Source organism: Somniosus microcephalus, chromosome 6 (assembly GCF_052327205.1).
Source record: "Somniosus microcephalus isolate GS21.2 chromosome 6, FLI_Smic_1.0, whole genome shotgun sequence".
Taxonomy (NCBI): Eukaryota; Metazoa; Chordata; class Chondrichthyes; order Squaliformes; family Somniosidae; genus Somniosus; species Somniosus microcephalus.
The window spans coordinates 243,221,249-243,239,466 of NC_140992.1; the positions used below are offsets into that span (position 1 = coordinate 243,221,249).

Consider the following 18,218-nt stretch of genomic DNA (forward strand, 5'->3'; position numbering starts at 1 on the left):
TGGAGTCGGGGTTTTCGAGCGGGAAAAAGAGAGCGACTGGAAGAGGAGAGGGCAGGAGCTCTGAAAAGAGGGCTCAGGAGGCAAATGGCTGCCGCATCCTGTCCCGGGCTTCCAAAATCGGCCACCGCCCTTCGTATTAGTAGCACTGCATCCTGAACTGGCTGGCCGCAAGTCACCAGTACTGGGGGATCGTCGTCTGAACCCAGATCTGCAAGGCAGAGGTCTGGGGAGAGCTGCTTGCCTCGTGCTGATGGGGAGCTACTTGGAAAAGCTGGAGAGAGAGAGAGAGAGAGAGTCACCAACTCCAGCGGCTGCTGTGTGCTCTGCATCCAGAACTCAAAGTGGGATTCAGTGATCGTGAAGAGAATTCAACGAAGGGGTTCGGAGTCGTAAGTCTTGCAGACATTATACATACCATGAGCTCCAACTTAAGCGCGCCAACGAAAGAGTGCACTCGAATTTGGACACAGGGACAGTCCTTTGAATCCATGTAAATGGAGAATGTATGTTTATTATGTCTAGAGTCATTCTAATGTATGCAAATGTCTAATTTAGTTAATTGACCTGTAATCTTCTTATACTGTCTGATGTTAAAACTATAAAGTAAGATAGTTAGAATTAAGCCATTGTAGTAGTGATCTCTTTACTGGACTATAGAATACTGTCTACAACAGAGACCACATCTCACATATATCTAAAGAACCGTGAAGGGGTTACACCTGTATTGCATGATTTCTCTTGATGTGCATAGGAAGTTAAAGTTTTAAACTCAGCATTTGTTTTGCAGTTGTTACCTCTATGTATGGGTAGAAGCTGGGCATCTTTAACGATTGCCAGTATTCATCTGTCGCAAATTTCATCTTGTATATCCCAGGAATAAAGGTTTGTGATGTAAGCAGACCTGGGCACCTGCCATCTGAATTAGTAACCCTGCAGACACAGAAATGCATCATAAAGTCATAACATTTGTTTTTTAAGTTATTGGTCAAGTATTTTTTTCTGTGGGATAACTCCTTTAAATATTAATTTGTCTTAATTACTATTGTTTCCCACTTTAAGCAAGCATCACACAATTGTATTGTATAATTTACACTATAGCAATTTTTTTGGACTAAAATGTGGAGAAAACAGTGCACCATAAAATATTGTCCATTATTGCTCATCTTTGCCAATAGTATTTGAACCATGGCAGAAATTGCAGTGACATGAAACTGGTTCTCTGATTATGTTTCTTGTTATAAGAAAATAATTTTTTGACAAAACTACCAACGAATTACATTTATACAACACTTTCAACATAGAAAAACATTGCAAGGTGTTGCCGAGCCAACGAAGGAGACATTAGGTCAGGTGACTAAAAGCTTAGTCAGAGAGGTGGGTATTAAGGAAGGTCTTAAAAGGAGGAGAGGGTTAGAGGGCAGCAATTGCAGAGCGTGGGGCCACCAATAGTGAGTGAATGCACAAGAGTCGAGAGTTAGAGAACTGGACAGCTCCGGGGGTGGGGAGGGTGGTTGTAGAGCTAGAGGAGGTTACACCGATAGGGAAGGGCAAGAAAATGAAGGGATTTAAACATGAGAATTATAAATTTAAGGCATTGGGGACTTGGAACCAATGTATTTCAGTGAGGACAGGGGTGAAGGGACTTTGGTTCAGGATAGGATACAGGCAGCAGTTTTGGATGAGCTGAAGTTTATGGAGGTCAGAGGATGGGAGGTTGGTCATGAATTTTGGACTAGTTGAGTCTGGAAGCGACAAAGGCCTAGATGAGGGTTTCAGCAGCAGATGGGCTGTTGGAGTTAGAGGCAAGCAATGTTAGAGGTGGAAGTAGTCAGTCTTTGTGAGAGAGAGGATGTGGGTCGGAAGCTCAGCTTGTGGTCAAATAGGACGCAGAGGTTGAAAACTGCCTAGCTCAACCTGATACTGTGGCTGGGGAGGAGGATGGATCTGGTGGAAATGGTACAGAGTTAATGATGGGGGTTGCAGACGATGGTTTCAGTCTTCCAAATGTTTAATTGGAGTAAATTGTAGCTGATCCAAGACTGGATGTTGGACAAGCAGTTTAACAGACAGTGAGGTAGAGCTGGGTGTCATCAGTGTACATGTGGAAGCTGACCCCATGCATGCAGATCATGTTGCCAAGGGGCAGCACGTAGATGAGGAAAAGGAAAGAGCCAAGGATAGATCCCAGCACAAAACACAACTTCCCCTCCCCTCTCAGCATTCCGAAGGAATACTCCCTCCGCAACACCCTGGTCCACTCCTCAATCACCCCCCAACAGCCCCTCTCCTCCCCACAGTACCTTCCCGTGCAAGCACAGGAGATACAACACCTGTCCTTTTACCTCCTCCCTTCCCAATGTCCAGGGCCACAAACACTCCTTCCCGGTGAAACAGCGATTTACTTGTACTTTTTGTAATTTAGTATACTGTATTCGCTGTTCACGATGCGGTCTCCTCTACATTGGGGAGACCAAACGCAGATTGGGTGACCGCTTTGCAGAACATCTCCGTTCAGTCCGTAAGGGTGACCCCGAGCTTGCAGTTGTTTGTCACTTTAATTCTCCGCTCCACTTCCACTCTGACTTCTCTGTCCTCGGCCTCTTACACTGTTCCAATGAAGCTCAACATAAGCTTGAGGAACAACGCCTCATCTTTCTATTAGGCACTTTACAGCCTTCTGGGCTCAACAATGAGTTCAACAATTTCAGACTATAACCTCTGCCCCTATTTTTTCAGGCAGCAGCTATTGATGATTCTGCCATCCTCATGGCAACATTTAACCACTCCTGCCTTCACCCTATCACAGACCGTCCCTTTTATCTTTCTTCCCCTCCCCCTGCCTCTGCACCTGCTTAAAATCTGTTCCATCTTCAGTTCTGATGAAGGGTCATCGACCTGAAACGTTAACTCTGTTTTTCTCTCCATGAATGCTGCCTGACCTGCTGAGTGTTTCCAGCATTTTCTGTTGTTATTGCAGATTTCCAGCATCCGCAGTATTTTGCTATTGTAGATCCTTGGGGGACTCTTAAAGTAGAGTAGGGGGAGGGAATGGCAGTCATTTCTGGAGATGCTCTGGTTACTATCAGAGTGGAACTAAGCATGGGCTGTTGCACTGAGCTGGGCAATGGAGGAGAGGTATTGAAGGAGGTTGGTTTGCTCGATTGTGTCAAAGGCTGCATCGAGCCAAATACGGAGTCTTAAGTGATCAAGAACACTATCTATGTCAGGTATCCAGAAATTGCTTACTGCAATCCAGGATTGATAGGCACAGCAGTCAGACTTAAATTCATAATGTGTAAAGTTTAAAGGGCTACACAAATTGGCATTGTTGGCAGGTAAATTTTTATCACACTTCGCTGAATTAGCTTGATTACCTTTTCTTTAACGAAAAGGTAGAATATCACTGCTCCTACCATCATTGCTACTATTGGATGAGTTCTTCACACTCCTCTCAGTGATAGTTGCTTTTATATTGCACTTAGTGGGGTGCTTTGGCTCTGTGCTTCTGATGGTGGATGCTGTGCAACCAGCAACATCCCCGAGTAAACCTGCTAGATTTGGTAAGGCAGGCCACCAAGAAATACCGGCCTTAAGCAAATCCAGCATGATTACTATGGGACTGCTGCCTGTTATAGGAGACCTCTGCACTAGGAGGCAGCAGCCTTCGCATCCTATTAAGCACAATAAAAAAGCAGCGTGTTCAGGCACCATTCTGGGAGGCTAGCATCCCTGAAGTTAACTCTTGAATTCACACTAGTTAATCTCTTCATGGCGCTATGATTTTGTTAGGATAAGATTTAGTGGTGTAAATCCTGATGCCTCTGAATCAAACTGAAACAGCACTGCCTTAAATCTTTCTCCTTTATCCTGATGGCAGGAGCATATGCAATTTTTCATTAATCTACTGGGATTTAATAAAAACGGGAAGCCAGCTCACAGACCCATGTCACTTAAGACAGTGGTTCTCAAACTGGGGTCCGTAGAGACTTTCCAGGGGCCCCGCAACCAGAGGTAATTTCAAGCCTGCTCCTCTTTATAAAACCGACACTGATTCAGTTCTTGCAAGTTATTCTCAACGGCTGAGCCCACCTCCTCACAGAGGTCCACAGCTCTCACTTGCTTTGCAACGAGCGCCCCCTGCTGGTCGAGCTGATTCCTCTCCCTGGCGCTGCGACCCTGAGCCATCCTCCCGACACGTGATCAGAACGCCTGCGGAGCCCCTCAAACACACACCTGAACATGTTCACGCATTTAGAATCCCACAAGTGCAGCTATTACAGAACTTGTCAGGGGGACAGTATAGTGGTGAGCTGTGCATCCAGCAGCATCCCAGCAGATGCATGGGTGCTCGTGCCCTCACTCACCTTGGCCAGCCTGCTGACGGCTTTAAAAATTGTCCAGCACTAAGTGGCCAATAGTGGCCATCTGTTGCTGTGGAGTACCCAGAATTGGTGCAAGAAGCAGGCACACCCATCTCACTGATATCTGTAAATAAATACCGGTTTTCTTAAAAGCATTATTAAAACACTCTTTACATGCAGCATTTTTATATAATGATTATATGGTTTAATTTAGATGGGGGTGATTATTAATCTATTTGAAAAGGGGTCCTTCAAAAAGATTTCAGAACCCCTGTCTTAAGAGAACAAGTGCAAGTAATAAAGCAACATTTTCCCATTTAGCAATTGGAATAGTGACTGATAATGATAGGTCTATTGTTGTGTCCATCACTGCACCACTCCAGGGGAAAGGCGGGTTCAAGGTTAGCCGAATAAAATCACTTTTAAAGAACTGATTTTACTCTCGTGCTAAATGTATCTTTCCTTGAGCCATTAACGGTTTGATTTGACGTACCCTCTTGCAATCTCGCTCCAGTCCTTATTCTCCAGTCTGGAAACGCTGACGGCCACATGAGCAGCAGGGACACCTTGTGCTGTGTTGAGTATGTGGGTAGTTAGAGGGCTCTGTGCCATACTGCGATCTGGGGAGTTACTCTATTACAGAAAAATTCAAAAGTTACCTTCAGATATTTTATTAAAAAAATACAAAGTGCATGTACTTCGAGAAAAATGTTAACATAAGGCCGTCTAATATATTTAGAAACACTTGTGCAAAGAGGCGGCTCTTGCATCTTTGTGTCACTTCCCTTTCGTGTGGGTCAGACGGAGCTGCAATTGGAAGATTCCCACACCGACTACCAAACTACCAGGTGTTGTCTTTTGACATTTGATTTTAGAAATATATTCGTGTTTTGCTGATAACTCCAAATATCTATCAATAGCTTAACATTTAGAAGTTTCTCTCCGGTTCCCACATGCAATAAGGGCACTTGGCGATCGGGGAAGCTGTTCTGCAGCTCTGTCTGTTCTCAGGTATCCGTCAGTAACGAGGCACCAATCTCGGAAGTGCTCCAGTCAGTCGCCGCGTGTGATCGGTCCGGTCTCTGGGATTTTAACACCGCTGTTGTGCTGCCTCCCCCTTCTCAAGAGCCACAAACTCCAGTGGCCGCTCCCCGTTGATTTGCATAAGCACTGTGGAACAGCAGGTTTTGAGATTTGTGTTTTTCTTCTCCCCGCCCAACATTGTCTTCTGCCATACATATTTTGCATAGGTTAACGTGGATTTAAAAAAAAAATCTTTGAGATTATGGGTGTAGCTAGCACGGCCAGCATTTATTGCTCATCCCTAGTTGCCCAGAAGGTGGTGTAAGCCGCCGCCTTGAACCATTGCAGTCCATTTGGTGAAGGTACTGCGGCAATGCTGGTGTGCTGTTAGGTCGGGAATTCCAGGATTTTGACCCAGCGATGATGTAGGAACAACGATATATGCCCAAGTCAGGATGGTGTGTGACTTGGAGGGGAACTTTGAGTTGATAGTGTTCCCATGCACATGCTGCCCTCGTTCTTCTAGTTGGCAGAGGTCGTGGCCTGCTGCCTGAAATCCCCTCGTGACCAAATCAACACAGGCTGGACCAGCAATCAGTGGCCTGCTGTAGCCAGTTACTGACCTGCAGCTGGTAAAGTTGTGTCACTTAATGAAGGAGTCTGGTTTGTTGCTGGAATGAAGGAGAGCTGTTGTGCTCATGTAACATGAAAGTTACATGTCATTTTGTTGTGAGGCTGTATCAAGAGTTATGTTATTTTTGTGGCCATCAATATAGCTGCTGCTGCTACCTCCCTCCTGCCTTCTTGCCAACTGAGCACATGCCCATCATATAGCCTGTCGTTTCCGTTTTCCTCCGCTGCACTCATCAATGAAGCCTACGACCTGCTTCCTCATTCCCCTCCCATACTAGTCCCAGACAAGCAAAGAAAGATGGTGCTTGACAAAACATTCTTTGAAGAGGTGGCAGATGTGGTGGACAAGGGAAATGTAGTAGATGTGGTGTGCATAGACTTTCACATAGTCTTTGATGATACCACACAGGAGACTACTGTCGAAGATTAAGGGGTATGGATTAGGGTGAAACAAATTGGATTCAAACTGGTTAGAAGGGAGGAAACAGAGTAGGAGTGAAGGGCAGTTTCTCAGTGGTTGGAAGTGGGTAGCGATGTACTTCGTGGTTCTGTTCTGGGACAGTTTCTGTTGATTGTGTACATCAATGATTTGGATATAATGCTGGAGGCAGCGAAGTCCAAATTTGAAGGAGATACTAAAATAGGACATGCCGTAAATAATTCTGAGGATCAAAAGAAGCTGCAAGGGGATATTGATAAGATGGTGGAATGGGAATAAATGTGGCAGATGGAATTCAGTGTCACTGTGAGGTAGTACAGTTTAAGAACATAAGAACATAAGAAATAGGAGCAGGAGTAGGCCAATCGGCCCCTCGAGCCTGCTCCGCCATTCAATAAGATCACGGCTGATCTGATCCTAACCGCCAATCCACTATCACAGAACCATCTCCTGAATCTAACAGAATTAGACACATGAAATAGGAGCAGGATCAGGCTACACGGCCCCTGGGCCCGCTCCGCTACCCACAGGGCCATGACCGATCCGAACCTAGACTCGTCCAAATTCCTGCCCGCTCCCCGTAACCCTTAATTCCCTTTACTTCTAGGAAACTGTCTATTTCTGTTTTAAATTTATGTAATGATGTAGCTTCTACAGCTTTTTGGGGCAGCATATTCCATGGACCTACCACCCTCTGAGTGAAGTAGTTCCTCCTCATCTCAGTTTTGAAAGAGCAGCCCCTTATTCTAAGACTATGCCCCCTAGTTCTAGTTTCACTCATCATCAGGAACATCTTCCCCGCATCCACCCGATCCAACCCCTTCACAATCTTATATGCTTCAATAAGATTGCCTCTCATTCTTCTGAACTCCAATGAGTAGAGTCCCAATCTACTCAACCTCTCCTCATATGTCCATCCCCTCATCCCCGGGATTAACCGAGTGAACCTTCTTTGTACTGACTCGAGAGCAAGTATGTCCTTTCTTAAGTATGGACACCAAAATTGTACGCAGTATTCCAGGTGCGGTCTCACCAATACCTTGTACAACTGAAGCAATACCTCCCTATTTTTATATTCTATACCCCTAGCAATGAAAGCCAACATTCCATTGGCCTTCTTAATCACTTGCTGCACCTGCATACTAACCTTTTGAGTTTCGTGCACCAGGACCCCCAGATCCCTTTGTACTTCAGTACTTTCCAGTTTCTTGCCATTAAGATAATAACTTGCTCTACGATTTTTCCTGCCAAAGTGCATAACCTCACACTTTCCAGTATTGTATTCCATCTGCCAAATCTCTGCCCACTTACTTAGCCTGTCGATGTCCCCTTGCAGGTTTTTTTATGTCCTCCTCACTCACTACTTTCCCTCCCATCTTAGTATCATCTGCAAACTTTGATATGTTACACTCAGTCCCCTCCTCCAAATCGTTAATATAGATTGTAAAGAGTTGGGGACCCAGCACTGACCCCTGCAGAACACCACTAGTTACTGATTGCCAGTCTGAGAATGAACCATTTATCCCAACTCTCTGCCTTCTGTTAGATAGCCAATCCTCTATCCATGCCAGAACATTACCCCCAATCCCGTGATTTTTTATCTTAAGCAATAATCTTTTGTGTGGCACCTTGTCAAATGCCTTTTGGAAGTCTAAATACACTACGTCCACTGGTTCCCCTTTATCCACCCTATATGTTACTTCCTCAAAGAATTCCAGCAAATTTGTCAAACATGACTTCCCCTTCATAAAACCATGCTGACTTTGTCCTATTAAATTATGATTATCCAAATGTCCTGTTACTGTCTCCTTAATAATGGACTCCAAAATTTTACCTACTACAGATGTTAGGCTAACCGGTCTATAGTTTCCAGCCTTCTGTCTACTGCCCTTTTTAAATAAGGGTGTTACATTAGCAGTTTTCCAGTCTGCCGGGACCTTTGCCGAGTCCAGGGAGTTTTGGAAAATTATTACCAATGCATCCACAATCCCTACCGCCACTTCCCTCAAGACCCTAGGATGTAAGCCATCAGGTCCAGGTGATTTATCCGCCTTGAGTCCCATTATTTTACCGAGTACCACTTCCTTAGTGATTTTGATAGTGTTTAGCTCCTCCCCCCCCCTTTAGCCCCCTGTTTGTCCAGTGTTGGTATATTCTTAGTGTCTTCTACTGTAAAGACTGATATAAAATATTCATTCAGTGTTTTTGCCATCTCCATACTTCCCACCATTAATTTCCCGGTCTCATCATCTAAGGGACCAACATTTACTTTAGCCACCCTTTTTCTTTTTATATAACTATAAAAACTCTTACTATCTCTTTTTATATTTTTTGCTAATTTACTTTCATAATCTATCTTCCCTTTCTTAATCAATCTTTTTGTTATATTTTGCTGTCTTTTAAAGTTTTCCCAATCCTCTATCCTCCCACTAGATTTGGCTACCTTATATGCCCTTGTATTTAGTCGAATACTATCCTTAATTTCTTTACTTAGCCACGGATGGCTGTCTTTTCTTTTACACCCTTTTCTTCTCAGTGGAATATATTTTTTTGGGAAGTTGTAAAATAACTCCTTAAATGTACACCACTGATCATGTATCGTCTTACCCTTTAATCTATTTTCCCAATCCACTCTACTCAATTCCGGTTTTAGAAAAAGGGGTGGGGGGGGGGGAAAGGGGTGGGAAAGGGGTGGGGGGGAAAGGGGTGGGGGGGAAAGGGGTGGGGGTGGGGGGGAAAGGGGTGGGGGTGGGGGGGGAAGGGGTGAGGGGGGAAAGGGGTGGGGGGGGGAAGGGGTGGGGAAAGGGGTGGGGGTGGGGGGGAAAGGGGTGGGGGTGGGGGGGAAAGGGGTGGGGGTGGGGGGGGAAAGGGGTGGGGGTGGGGGGGGAAAGGGGTGGGGGTGGGGGGGGAAAGGGGTGGGGGTGGGGGGGGAAAGGGGTGGGGGTGGGGGGGGAAAGGGGTGGGGGTGGGGGGGGAAAGGGGTGGGGGTGGGGGGGGAAAGGGGTGGGGGTGGGGGGGGAAAGGGGTGGGGGTGGAAAGGGGTGGGGGTGGGGGTGGGAAAGGGGTGGGGGTGGGAAGGGAGGGGTGGGGGTGGAAGGGGTGGGGGTGGAAGGGGTGGGGTGGGAAGGGGTGGGGTGGGGAAAGGGGTGGGGAAAGGGGTGGGGGTGGGGAAGGGGTGGGGAAAGGGGTGGGGGTGGGGAAAGGGGTGGGGGTGGGGAAAGGGGTGGGGGTGGGGAAAGGGGTGGGGGTGGGAAAGGGGTGGGGGTGGGGGGGGGGGAAAGGGGTGGGGGTGGGGGGAAAGGGTGGGGGTGGGGGGGAAAGGGGTGGGGGTGGGGGGGAAAGGGGTGGGGGGGAAAGGGGTGGGGGTGGGGGGGAAAGGGGTGGGGGTGGGGGGGGAAAGGGGTGGGGGGGGAAAGAGGTGGGGGTGGGGTGGGGGAAAGGGGTGGGGTGGGGAAAAGGGGTGGGGGGGAAAGGGGTGGGGGGGGAAAGGGGTGGGGGGGGAAAGGGGTGGGGGTGGGGGTGGGGAAAGGGGTGGGGGGGGAAGGGGTGGGTGTGGGGGTGGGGGGGGGGAAGGGGTGGGGGTGGGGGGGGGGAAGGGGTGGGGGGGGAAAGGGGTGGGGGGGTGAAAGGGGTGGGGGGGTGAAGGGGGTGAAAGGGGTGGGGGTGGGGGGGTGAAAGGGGTGGGGGTGGGGGGGTGAAAGGGGTGGGGGTGGGGGGGAAAGGGGGGGTGGGGGGGAAAGGGGTGGGGGTGGGGGTGGGGAAAGGGGGGGGAGAAAGGGGTGGGGGTGGGGGGGGAAGGGGTGGGGGTGGGGGGGGGAAGGGGTGGGCGGGGGAAGGGGTGTGGGGGGAGGAAAGGGGTGGGGGTGGAAGTGGGGGGGGAAAGGGGTGGGGGTGGGGGGGGGAAGGGGTGGGAGGGGGGAAAGGGGGTGGGGGGGAAAGGGTGGGGGGTGAAAGGGTTGGGGGTGAAAGGGGTGGGGGTGAAAGGGGTGGGGGTGGGGGGTGAAAGGGGTGGGGGTTGGGGGTGAAAGGGGTGGGGGTTGGGGGTGAAAGGGGTGGGGGTGAAAGGGGTGGGGGTGGGGGTGGGGGGTGAAAGGGGTGGGGGTGGGGGGGAAAGGGGTGGGGGTGGGGGGGAAAGGGGTGGGGGAAAGGGGTGGGGGGGAAAGGGGTGGGGGGGGGAAGGGGTGGGGGGGAAGGGGTGGGGGGAAGGGGTGGGGGGAAGGGGTGGGGGGGGAAGGGAAGGGGTGGGGGTGGGAAGGGAAGGGGTGGGGGTGGGAAGGGGAGGGGTGGGGGTGGGGGGGGGAAGGGGAAGGGGTGGGGGAAAGGGGTGGGGGGGAAGGGGTGGGGGGGAAGGGGTGGGGGGGAAGGGGTGGGGGAAAGGGGTGGGGGGGAAAGGGGTGGGGGGGAAAGGGGTGGGGGGGAAAGGGGTGGGGGGAAGGGAAGGGGTGGGAAGGGGTGGGGGGGGAGGGGTGGGGGGGGAGGGGTGGGGGGGAAGGGAAGGGGTGGGGGTGGGGGGGTGGGGGGGGGAAGGGGAAGGGGTGGGTGAAGGGGTGGGGGTGAAAGGGGTGGGGGGGGAAGGGGTGGGGGGAAGGGGTGGGGGAAGGGGTGGGGGGGGAAGGGGTGGGGGGGAAGGGGTGGGGGGGGAAGGGGTGGGGGGAAGGGAAGGGGTGGGAAGGGGTGGGGGGGGAGGGGTGGGGGGGGAGGGGAAGGGGTGGGGGAAAGGGGTGGGGGGTGAAGGGGTGGGGGGGGAAGGGGAAGGGAAGGGGTGGGGGTGGGGGGGTGGGGAAGGGGTGGGGGGAAGGGGTGGGGGGGAAGGGGTGGGGGGGGAAAGGGGGTGGGGAGGGAAGGGGAGGGGAGGGGTGGGAGGGAAGGGTGGGAGGGAAGGGGAGGGGGGAAGAGGGGAGGGGTGGGGGGGAAGAGGGAAGGGGAGGGGTGGGGGGGAAGAGGGAAGGGAAGGGGGTGGGGGGAAGGGAAGGGGGTGGGGGGAAGGGAAGGGGTGGGGGGAAGAGGGAAGGGGGTGGGGGGAAGGAAGGGGGAATGGGGGAAGGAGGGGAAGGGGGGAAGGAGGGGAAGGGGGGAGGGCGGAAAGGGAAGGGAAAGGGGAAGAGGGATGGGAAGGGGGGAAAGGGGGTGTGTGGGGGGCGGAGGGGGGTGTGGGGGGGGGAGGAGGGGGGTGTGGGGGGGGGGGGGTGTGGGGGGGAGGAGGGGGTGTCGGGGGAAGGGGAGGAGGGGGTGTCGGGGGAAGGGGCTGTGGGGGGGGGAAGGGGGTGTGTGGGAGGGGAAGGGAGTGTGTGGGGGGAAGGGGGTGTGTGGGGGGGAAGGGTGTGTGTGGGGGGGGAAGGGGGTGTGTGGGGGGGGAAGGGGGTGTGTGGGGGGGGAAGGGGGTGTGTGGGGGGGGAAGGGGGTGTGTGGGGGGGGGAAGGGGGTGTGTGTGGGGGGGGAAGGGGGTGTGTGTGGGGGGGGAAGGGGGTGTGGGGGGGGGGAAGGGGGTGTGTGGGGGGGGGGAAGGGGGTGTGTGGGGGGGGAAGGGGGTGTGTGGGGGGGGAAGGGGGTGTGTGGGGGGGGAAGGGGGTGTGTGGGGGGGGGAAGGGGGTGTGTAGGGGGGGAAGGGGATGTGTAGGGGGGAAGGGGGTGTATAGGGGGGGAAGGGGGGGGAGATGGGCTGCTGAGATTTTAGTGTTTTTAGTGTCTAAAGTGGGGAAAAAAAGTTTCATTTCAATTTTTAAAAGGTTTTAAAATTAAATTTAGTTCTAGTTAAGTTAGTTTAGTTTAAGTTTAGATTAGTCTAGACAAAGTAGAGAAGGAAAAGACCGCCAGAAAGACTACCAAAGAAAAAAAAAACCCAGAGGAAAATAGAGGAAAAAAAAAAGCCAAAGCAAAAAAAAAAGAAACAAGAGAAGAACTACACAAACCAGTGAACGGCAGCCACACGGGGCTTCAGCAGCGGTGGTTGAGTCGGCGGCATCGGGACCGAGTTCGAGGAGGCGAGGTGACTCGGGCCGCAGCCCAGCGGTCCAGCAACCGGCACAGCCGAGGGGACTCGGGCCGCATCCCAGAAATCGGAACGCAGCCCGGCAACGGGCACAGCGGAGAGGACTCGGGCCGCATCCCAGAAATCGGCACAGCCGAGGAGATCCGGAACGCAGCCCGGCAATCGGCACAGCGGAGAGGACTCGGGCCGCATCCCAGAAATCGGCACAGCCGAGGAGATTCGGAACGCAGCCCGGAAATCCAGCAATCGGCACAGCCGAGGGGACTCGGGCCGCAGCCCAACAATCCAGCACGGGAAAGGCCCGAGGAGCCAGGCCAGCAGGCACAGAGACCTCTGAGGAGAAGGAGAGCAACCAGAAGGCTCGCAACCAAGACCGTGAGTACAGGGCCCAGGGAAAGGCCCGAGGAGCCAGGCCGAAACAGAGGCCCAGAGACCTCTGAGGGGGAGGGGAACAGCCCGAAGGCACCGGGAAACAGCGGCTCACAGACTCAGACCTGAGAAGGGTGAACCCAGGAGCCGAGGCCCAGGGACCACGGGGTCGGAGAGGGGGACCGGGAAAGTTCGCGAACAGGGAGAGGGTAACACCAAACCCAGGGCCCCAGAAAAGCTTATTCTAAGATCAACAATACTTTACCAAAAATGAGCGAATCAGAAGATCCACAACAGCCCCGCTTCCAGATTCCCCCCAACACCACAAAAAAAGCTATAAAAACGATCAAGCATGCTCAGATGAGAGAAAAACCAGAAACTCTCTTTACTGACTGTTACAACAATGGGACAAAAAGTAACCTCATATTCTACTCAGATCAGCCAGCGGCTTGGATCAGAGCAATAAAATCACACTATACCAGTGTTAAGCTAAAAAATACCGCAAATGGGTCCATAATGAAAATTAACACACCAGGAGACAGTTCAATCACGACTGTCAACGCGTACAATACCGGAACAATATTAGTGCAAGGCAACCTCGACAAATTTGCAACGGCCTTCAGGACACTGAAAAGATCAACTACGAGGGGAATGAACAGCCCCAGAGTGGCCCGCACTCCCCCCAACATTGACAACTTACCAGGAGAAAATCTGCATGGTCAAGGGATGAACGAGCCACACAGTTCAAACCAGACACTAACCCCGGGGAACCACAGCCACACGATACAACTGACAAACCCCAGCATAACTACCACGGAGGAAGCCACACATAGTTCCCCTACCATTCCCAGCCCACCAAGAGAAGAACAGCATAGCCAGGAAGTGAGTGAGCCTTCCAGGGCCGACCAGCTTAGCCAGGAAGTGAGTGAGCCTTCCAGGGCCGACCAGACACATACCCCGGGATCACACAGCCAGATACAACCAAAAGATAAATTTAATCAATTAGAGATAGAGATGGTTAAACTTAGAGAGGAGGTCCTCAAATTGAATGACAAACAAAAGCAGGAGAGGGAGAGACACAAGAGAGAGCTGAATAGACTTGATAACCAGGTGAATCTACTTAAGAATCAGGTGAAAGAGCTGCAGGAAAAAGAAGAGAGCCATAGAGGAGAGAAAACACCATTAGACCAGCAACCAGAGACTAGAGATAAGACAAGACAGAGCCGGACGGAACGGCTGCACTCCCACACGGAACAAAAGCAACAGACACACAATACAAGGGGTGCCACACAGACCGACCAGCATACTGACTCGCAATCTTCCCCCACCACCGTGGAACCACAAGCGAGCCGCTCACAAGAGGTACGCACACACCAGACACCCCAGCCCAGCACACACACTATGAGTCCAGGCGAAAGCCACCAGACAGTAAACACAAACAAGGCTGACGTCGTAATACTCATAGACTCAAATGGGAAATTTCTATGGGAGAAAAAGCTCTTCCCTAGAAGTAAAGTAGAAAAGATTTGGTGCCCAACAACAGACAGAGCCATGGGATGGCTGACCAAAGCCAGATTAGGCTCCCCCCAACACATAATAATACACACGGGCACAAATGACCTAAAGGCCAAACAGAAAGAGGTAGCAACATCGCTCAGAGCAATGATTAGGAAGGCAAGCAGTACATTTCCAAACACTAGAATCACTGTTTCCACAATATTGCCGAGAACAGACTTCAACAACAACACAATTCATGAGATAAATGCCAGCATAGCAAGAGACTGCGAATCAAACCACAACGTACACCTGGCCCAACACCCCACCCTCGATGAAGAATGTCTTTACGACCACGTCCACATCCAAAGGCAAAAAATATCGATCTTTGCTAAAGCCCTGAAGGACGTCGCTTTTAACCGGGTCCATACCCAGACTCCAAGAGGACCCCCCCCCCGACCACCAGAGATCAGCGGGGTACATATCAGGAACACTACAAAGACCACCACCACACCAACCGAGACCGGAGAGGATCCCCATGCAAAACAACATTATCAGACCTGCACCACTCCTGTCCCACAGGGGAATAGGACCGCTACCAGCCAGACAGAGGGAGAGATGCACAGGACGTACGCAATACCTCAGACAGAAACAATCCATTAAGAGACAATAAGCAGATGTGCAGCAGCATCTACTTCCGCCTTATGGATCAAGGACTAATTAATAGAAAGAACTGTAACCAAATTGTATTAACTTTTGTGGACAACTGGGGTGATCTTTTTTTTCCCCACACTTAGACACGACAAACACGTACCACTCTTTAACCTATCATAGAAAAAGATAAAACTTAACATGAAATCCTTATATATTTCGACCTGGAATATCCAAGGTCTACGCTCTTCACTGCGAGAAGTGAAGAGTAGGACCCCAGAGTTCATAGAGGAAACTAAAGATCTAGATATTATCATTTTACAGGAAACTTGGTATAAAGGAAAAGGACACACCGGCTGTCCCCAAGGGTACACTGAGCTAGTGGTCCCCTCCAATAAATTACCAAGTGTAACCCAAGGCAGAGACTCCGGAGGCATACTGATCTGGTTTAAAACAGAACTTAAGAATTACATCAAATTTATAAAAAAAGGGCGAAAACCATATGTGGCTCAAACTTGAGAGGGAGATTATCTCAAACACCCAAGATGTTTACATTTGCGCACTTTATATCCCTCCAATCGATTCCCCGTACTACAAAGAGGACACCTTCTCCAACATGGAGGGGGAAATTATCCAATACCAGGCCCAGGGGAACGTGTTGATCTGTGGGGACCTCAATTCAAGAACGGGCGAAGAACCAGACTTCACCAATAATCAGGGAAACAATTACGTATTCGGGAATAACCACTTTGACATCCCTTCCCTTCCATACAGGCATAACTGCGACAAGCAGTCAAATACCAACGGTAAACAGCTACTACAGCTCTGTCGAAACCTGGGTCTGTACATTGTCAATGGTAGGTTCATAGGAGACCTCCTAGGAAGATCGACCTACTGCTCACCTCTTGGCTGCAGCACAGTAGACTATATGATTACAGACTTGGACCCATCCTCTTTCAGAGCATTCACAGTCAAACCACAAACAACACTGTCAGATCACAGTCAAATTACTATGTTTCTCAAAAAGACAGAAACAAACAACATAGAAACACAACCCAGTAAACTGTACAACACCAAAAAATCGTACAGATGGGCCAAAAACGACACGGAAAAATACCAGAAAACAATTAGCAATGCATCAACTCAAGCTCTCTTAGACACCTTTCTGGATAACATATACACTCACAATAAAGAAGGCGTAAACCGGGCAGTTAGTAAACTAAACAATATTTTTGATAATTTGGCAACAAATGCAAACTTGAAAGCTCGCAAGAACAAACCCAAAACAAAAAACTATGAAAAATGGTTTGACCATGATTGCCATAACATGAGGAAAAAACTTAGAAAACTATCAAACCAAAAACACAGACATCCAGAAAACGAGGAATTACGCCTTACTTATTGTCAGACGCTAACACAATACAGAAACACACTCAGGACCAAAAAAGAGCAATTTATTAAGAATACACTCAGCTCCATGGAGGAATCCATTGAGTCGAATTGTTTCTGGGACAACTTGAAAACACTACACAAAAAACAACACGACGATTTGTCCATTCAAAATGGGGACACATGGGTAAACCACTTTGAAAAATTATACCAGAAAAACACACTAGGACCAGAGCAACACCAAATACGCAAAAAACTTGAAAAGCTTGAAATGGCCATAAAAGATAACCAAAACCCGCTAGACGCCATAATAACAGAAAAAGAACTTCTTGAAAAACTCAAGGACCTGCGACCAGGAAAAGCTTGCGGGACAGACGGCATACTAAACGAGATGATTAAACACGCAGACGACAAACTGAAACTGGCTATCCTAAAACTCTTCAACTTGGTTCTGAGTGTCGGTTATTTCCCTGACATCTGGAACAAAGGACTCATAACACCTGATATACCTATCAATTCGTCCAATAAAAGGCGACGAGTTAAGAACGTAACTAAAGGTTTTTATTGACTAAATAACAGAGCCCACCCTCGTGGGTGATCGGGTCCAACAAGGAGGAATACCAGCCAGTCGACTACCTTTATACCTGGGCAGGTAGGTGGAGCCATGGGCGGAGTCGGAGGTGGTCAGCCCAGGTATAACAGCGCGACAAGAGGCGACCTCGTATCGTGATACAACGGTGATAACAATACAACAGTGATAACTATAGTGTAACGATAAAGTGGTTTACCACAACACCCATATACAAAAGTGGGGACAAAATCGACCCAAACAACTATCGAGGCATCTGTGTAAACAGTAACCTGGGGAAGGTATTCTGTAGCATCATAAACAAAAGACATAAACTTCCTTGAAGAGCACAATGTCTTGAGTAAAAGCCAAATTGGATTCCTGCCAAACTATAGAATATCCGATCATATCTTCACCCTACAGACCCTAATTGACAAACACGTTCACCATAACAAAAGCAAAATCTACGCATGCTTTGTAGATTTCCAGAAGGCTTTCGACTCCATCTGGCATGACGGTTTATTCCTGAAACTTATCGAAAGCGGGGTAGGAGGGAAAACATATGATGTAATTAAATCAATGTATACAAACAATAAATGTGCAGTTAAAATTGGAGACAAACAAACAAAATACTTCCCACAGGGGCGGGGGGGGACGCAGGGCTTGCCAATCTCACCGACACTCTTTAATATTTACATTAATGGATTGGCAAAACTACTTGAACAATCTACAGCACCCGGCCTCACCCTATATGAATCCAAGGTTAAATTCCTCCTCTATGCCGACGACCTGGTTCTGCTGTCACCAACTAAGGAGGGTCTACAGCAGAACCTGGACCTGCTGGAGTCGTACTGCCAGACTTGGGCCCTGACAATAAATCCCCAAAAAACCAAAGTCCTTGTGTTCCAGCAAAGATCCAAACAACATGGACCCACAATAAATTTCACAGTAGGAACAACCAAAATTGAACAAACCACTCACTACACATACTTGGGCTTAAAAATCAGTTCTACGGGAAACTTCAAACTGGCTGTGAATGAACTGAAAGAGAAAGCAAGAAGGGCTTTCTATGCCATCAAAAAATCAATCCAAATAGAAATCCCAATTAGCATTTGGCTCAAAATTTTCAAATCAGTAATTGAACCAATTGCACTCTATGGCAGTGAGGTCTGGGGACCACTAACACAACAAGATTTTGCAAAATGGGACAAACACCCAATTGAGATCCTACATGCGGAATTCTGTAAAAGTATCCTCCGGACTCAAAGGAAAACTGTAAACAACGCAAGCAGGGCGGAACTA

At 49.7% G+C, this 18,218-nt stretch overlaps 1 protein-coding gene across 2 annotated transcripts in view; it reads right to left on the minus strand.

Annotated features, from left to right (window-relative positions):
- LOC147116596 (5-hydroxyisourate hydrolase-like) overlaps positions 1-18,218 on the minus strand; it is a 112,233-nt gene that overhangs the window by 2,317 nt on the left and 91,698 nt on the right. For both annotated transcript variants that reach the window (XM_085991669.1, XM_085991667.1), the window contains 2 exons: positions 4,855-4,994; positions 795-930 (listed from right to left, as the gene is read on the minus strand). In XM_085991669.1, the coding sequence (XP_085847795.1) occupies positions 795-930; positions 4,855-4,994 (276 nt within the window). The remainder of the gene's footprint in view (positions 1-794; positions 931-4,854; positions 4,995-18,218) is intronic.